This window comes from Armigeres subalbatus, chromosome 2, assembly GCF_024139115.2.
Source record: "Armigeres subalbatus isolate Guangzhou_Male chromosome 2, GZ_Asu_2, whole genome shotgun sequence".
NCBI lineage: Eukaryota > Metazoa > Arthropoda > Insecta > Diptera > Culicidae > Armigeres > Armigeres subalbatus.
The window spans coordinates 441,378,992-441,383,360 of NC_085140.1; the positions used below are offsets into that span (position 1 = coordinate 441,378,992).

At 41.2% G+C, this 4,369-nt stretch overlaps 1 protein-coding gene across 1 annotated transcript; it reads right to left on the reverse strand.

Moving 5' to 3' along the window:
- Positions 1-2,582: 2,582 nt before the first annotated feature.
- LOC134218109 (dynein regulatory complex protein 9-like) lies at positions 2,583-4,138 on the reverse strand. The gene is made up of 4 exons (XM_062696978.1): positions 3,688-4,138; positions 3,124-3,546; positions 2,910-3,070; positions 2,583-2,851 (listed from the first exon to the last, which is right to left on the reverse strand). The coding sequence occupies exons 1-3, from the start codon at positions 4,054-4,056 to the stop codon at positions 2,930-2,932; spliced, it is 933 nt and encodes a 310-aa protein (XP_062552962.1). The 5' UTR covers positions 4,057-4,138; the 3' UTR covers positions 2,583-2,851; positions 2,910-2,929.
- Positions 4,139-4,369: the final 231 nt, after the last annotated feature.

Sequence of the window (4,369 nt, forward strand, 5' to 3'; positions counted from 1 at the left end):
TGCCGAATAGGCCGAATATTCATTTGGCCGAATAGGTCATTTTGCCGAACCGGACATTTGGCCGAATAGATCTTTTGGCCGAATAGGTCATTTAGCTGATTAGGACATTTGGTTGAATAGGTCATTTGGCCGAATAGGTCATTTTGCCGAGTAGTTCATTTGGCCGAATAGGTCATTTTGCCGAACAGGACATTTGGCCGAATAGATCTTTTGGCCGAATAGGTCATTTTGCCGAATTGGACATTATGCCGAATAGGACATTTTGCCGGATAGAACATTTGGCCTTATAGGACATTTGGCCGAATAGGACATTTGGCCGAATATGACATTTGGCCGAATAGGACCGTTGGTCGAATAGATCTTTTGGCCGAATGGGTTATTTGGCCGAATAGATCTTTTGGCCGAATAGGTTATTTAGCCGAATATGACATTTTGCCGAATAGGACATTTTGCCGAATAGGACATTGGGCCGAAAAGGACATTTCGCCGACTAGGATATTCTGCCAGATAGGACATTTGGCCGAATAGGACATTTGGCCGAATAGGACATTTGGCTGATTAGGACATTTGGTCGAATAGGTCATTTGACCGAATAGGTCATTCGACCGAATAGGTCATTTTGCCGAGTAGTTCATTTGGCCGAATAGGTCATTTTGCCGAACAGGACATTTGGCCGAATAGATCTTTTGGCCGAATAGGTCATTTTGCCGAATAGGACATTTTGTCGAATAGGACATGGGGCGGATAGGACATTCGGCTGAATAGGACATTTGGCCGAATATGACATTAGGCCGAATAGGACATTGGGCTAAATAGGATGTTTTGCCGAATATGAATAATAGTGAATAATGAATGAAGAAACAATAATAAAGGAATAAGATTAAGAAATTGAAAATAATAAATAAAAAACAATGAACAGAGGATTTGAAAAAAACGAATAAAAAACCAATGTTAAAGAAGGAAGTAAGAAGAAAAATAGAAGAAAGAAAGAGAATAATAAGAACAAGGAAGAAGGATTAAGGAAGAAACAAGAGGAAAGAAAAAGGAAAAAGGAAGAGGAGAGAAGAAAGAAGACGTTTGATGTAAGAAGAAAGACATAAGAAGAAAGATGGCTAAAAGGAGGTTGAAAGATGAAGGAAGAAGAAAGATGGAAGATAGGAGAAAGAGGGAAGAAGGAAGAAGGAAAACTATAGACGAAAGAAGGAAAAAGTAAGAATAAAGAAAAAAGGTGGAATGAAGAAGATGAAAGAAGGAAGAAGGTATATAGCAGACAGAAGATATAAGTAAGTCAAAAGAAGGAAGATGGAAGCAAGAAGAAGTCAGAGGAAAAAAAGAGAAGAAAAACGAATGAAAGAGAAAGAAAAAAGAAGGAAGTTGGAAGAATGTGAAAGGAGAAGGGAGAAAGGAAAAATAAGAAAGACGGAAGAAGAGAGAAGATAGAGAAACGAAGTATGATGAAGAAGGCTAAAAGAATAAGAAACAGGGAAGTAGGAAGGAAAAGTCTTTGTAAGAATTAAAAACCAAATGCAAGATCCAAGAACAATAAATAAAGCCTTGTTCCTTTATATGCTACCTTCAAATTTCGTGTGCAGTACGGATAAAAAAAATGAAAATTCTGAATTTGAAATTCTGAATCTGAATTCTGAAAGAGTCCGGATCATATCCGTTTGTGTCCCATTTACGTCAAATGTGAATTCTTCTATTAATATCTGTTTCTCACGATTTTCCGTTTTTCAAGTTTCAGCCTTTTGGTATTTCAGCCTTATGTAAAAATTTAACCTTCTTAGCCTTTCGAATTCATCCTTATGTGGAAGTCCCAATAGGGCCATGGCGTAGGCTACAATACTCGTGGTGGCTCAAAGTTAAAAATGACTTTATTTAGGATGGCTGTGGTAGGGATTTGGGTTTATGTTATTCCAGCTGCTTGTCCAGGTGAAAGTAAGTACGTAAGCAGTCTGTGGTCCGGATTGCAATGCAACCTTCTCATAATAAAAACCGGAGCACTCTCAGAATCGGACTGCACTCAGATTGACCCTCCAGATTTCAAAACAATTGCTTCAGAAGGTCTGCTTTGCGAAGGTTTTCGCTAGATCACACGCATTCAAAAGGATCGAATGACAAAAAAATCTCTCAAGCACGAGCTCACGTATGCCAACAATTTTTCCATAACGCTCGTCCGGATTAGAAATGTTACCAACCGACAAGCGCATACAAGGTTAGTAACTAAGTTCTCCAGCGGAAATACCCCGTTTTGTTCCTGGCTGATCACGATCACTGGAGATACCGCAACAGACCACAGTGCGGAGGTGGTTGGCCTAGGAAAGGACGATTGTGGCTAGGTGATCGTTCCCATACAGACGTTGGGCAAGTTTGTGAAACATTGAGTGGCGTCCAACATATGAGCCGTCGCGCACGAGCTCTTGCGCATTTTGCATGGTTTCGGATTGCCTCCAGTATGGGGTGCAGTGGGACCGTGCGTGGCTTATTCCCTGGTACGTGGACGGGACCACGGAGACGGGCAAGGAGGCAAGCTCCAGCAGTCGCAAGTGACCGGGCAGACAGTGGCGTGGGAATGTTTATTTATTTTCATTTATTTTATTTATTGATCAATTTATCTGGGCTGCTGCACAGGGATAGGATTTTTGCCGCGCTTAGGGCTGCTGCTGCAACTGACAGTTGTTTCAACGCGCATATAAGCAGTATGAAATGCGGTGTATTATTTTTTGTTGTTGGGTCTTTAGTGGCTGTTCAGAGGTGCGATAAACAATTTATCGAAATGTCGTACTTTTATTGGCGTTGTAAACTTATCGAAATCGTTTTTCATCATGCAGAATGATTATTCCCTGCGGATCTATTTTAATAGTGAATTTGTTATATTCGTTTCATTTGAATCATTACAAAAGACATACTCTTCATAATTCTTACATAGTTATTTTTTGTTCTTTTTTGTTGGAGTTTTGGACTTTGTCTTACCACCTTTTGCTGTATTCTTTTTTCCCTTTGTCTTTTTCTTTTTACCAGTTCCAAATGGACCGAATCCTCTGCGAACCATCACACCACGCCACCAAGCCTGCGATGATCAAACATTTTTAACAGACACCAGCAGCAAGTAATTAAACGTACCTGTAACTTGACAGCATACTTCTGGCATAGTCTTTTGTGTTCAGCATTTTCAAGGTATTCGGTTTCCAACTGTTCCAACTGAAGCATCTCCTTCCTCAAAAGTTCCATCTCTTGTTTCATTTCGTTCCATCGTCGGATCTGTGCCCGGGCCTTTTGGCAGCGGGCATCCACTTCGTCCCTTTCCCGTTCGAAGCGCTCCATCCAATCGTTTATTTCGGTTTCCACCTTGGCAAGTTGCCAGTTGTAGAAATCGTCTATATGGTGCGCGGCCCGTAAGCCAGATTCTAAGCTTGATTCTTGCAGGGAAACTTCTCGGCTGAATGTGTCCGATCTAATGGTGAGTGACTGGTCCAGCTGCTCCCGTCGTACTTGTTCCCATTTTTTGACGAATCGGTTGCATGCGATCTCCAGTTGTTTGCGTTCCTGGAAAAGTTCAATACCATGAGTGTTATAAACTGTCGATAGTAGATTCAAACGGCACTGGTACTACAATCTAGTCTGCCAAAAAATTCCCCAATCTGTTCAATTATATGAAATGCAAAATTAACATTAGTTGTCCTTTACATGTCTTTCCTGATGAAGTTTCTCATAAGCTAATTCCAAGTTTGCCAAATCTTCCTCCATTTTTTTGATTTCTATGCATTGCTTCGCACATTGCCATTGGCTGAATTGGTTTTCATCATTCTTATCCATTGAATCCGTGATACTGGCCCTTTGAAACCCATTCTCATCGACTTCATTCTCGTCAATGCTTTGGTAAAAGTTCTGCAGATACGACACATTTTGCTCCAATAGATCCCTGATAGAGTACGCACCCGTTGGATCCAGAAGATCCTCGTTGATCGGGTTTAGATCAATAAGCTGCAGCTTGCCAAGAGCACTATGCAACAATTGACAAATACCGATCTGTTCCAGCCGTTCCAGTGTGTCCATTCTGCTTCGCTCGGCTCAGTACATTGACAACCGGAAACACTTTTTTTTTTATTTTTCAAACCCTTTTATGGTGGCTAAAATGGGCCTGCTGGGATTTGGTGATTTTCCCACAGATTTTCAACAACCGCACGATCAGAGAAAACATCCAGCGGCATCCTTCCTTTGACTCGCACAAACAACATCTCCAGTTCACCAAAAAGGAATTAACCTTGATAAGATATCGCGCATGCTGTACAAAGAAACATTTAAGCCGAAGCGGCTCCTGTATTGAGTGAGGAGGAACCAGCCGGCTACATACGGTATGCTACATTTG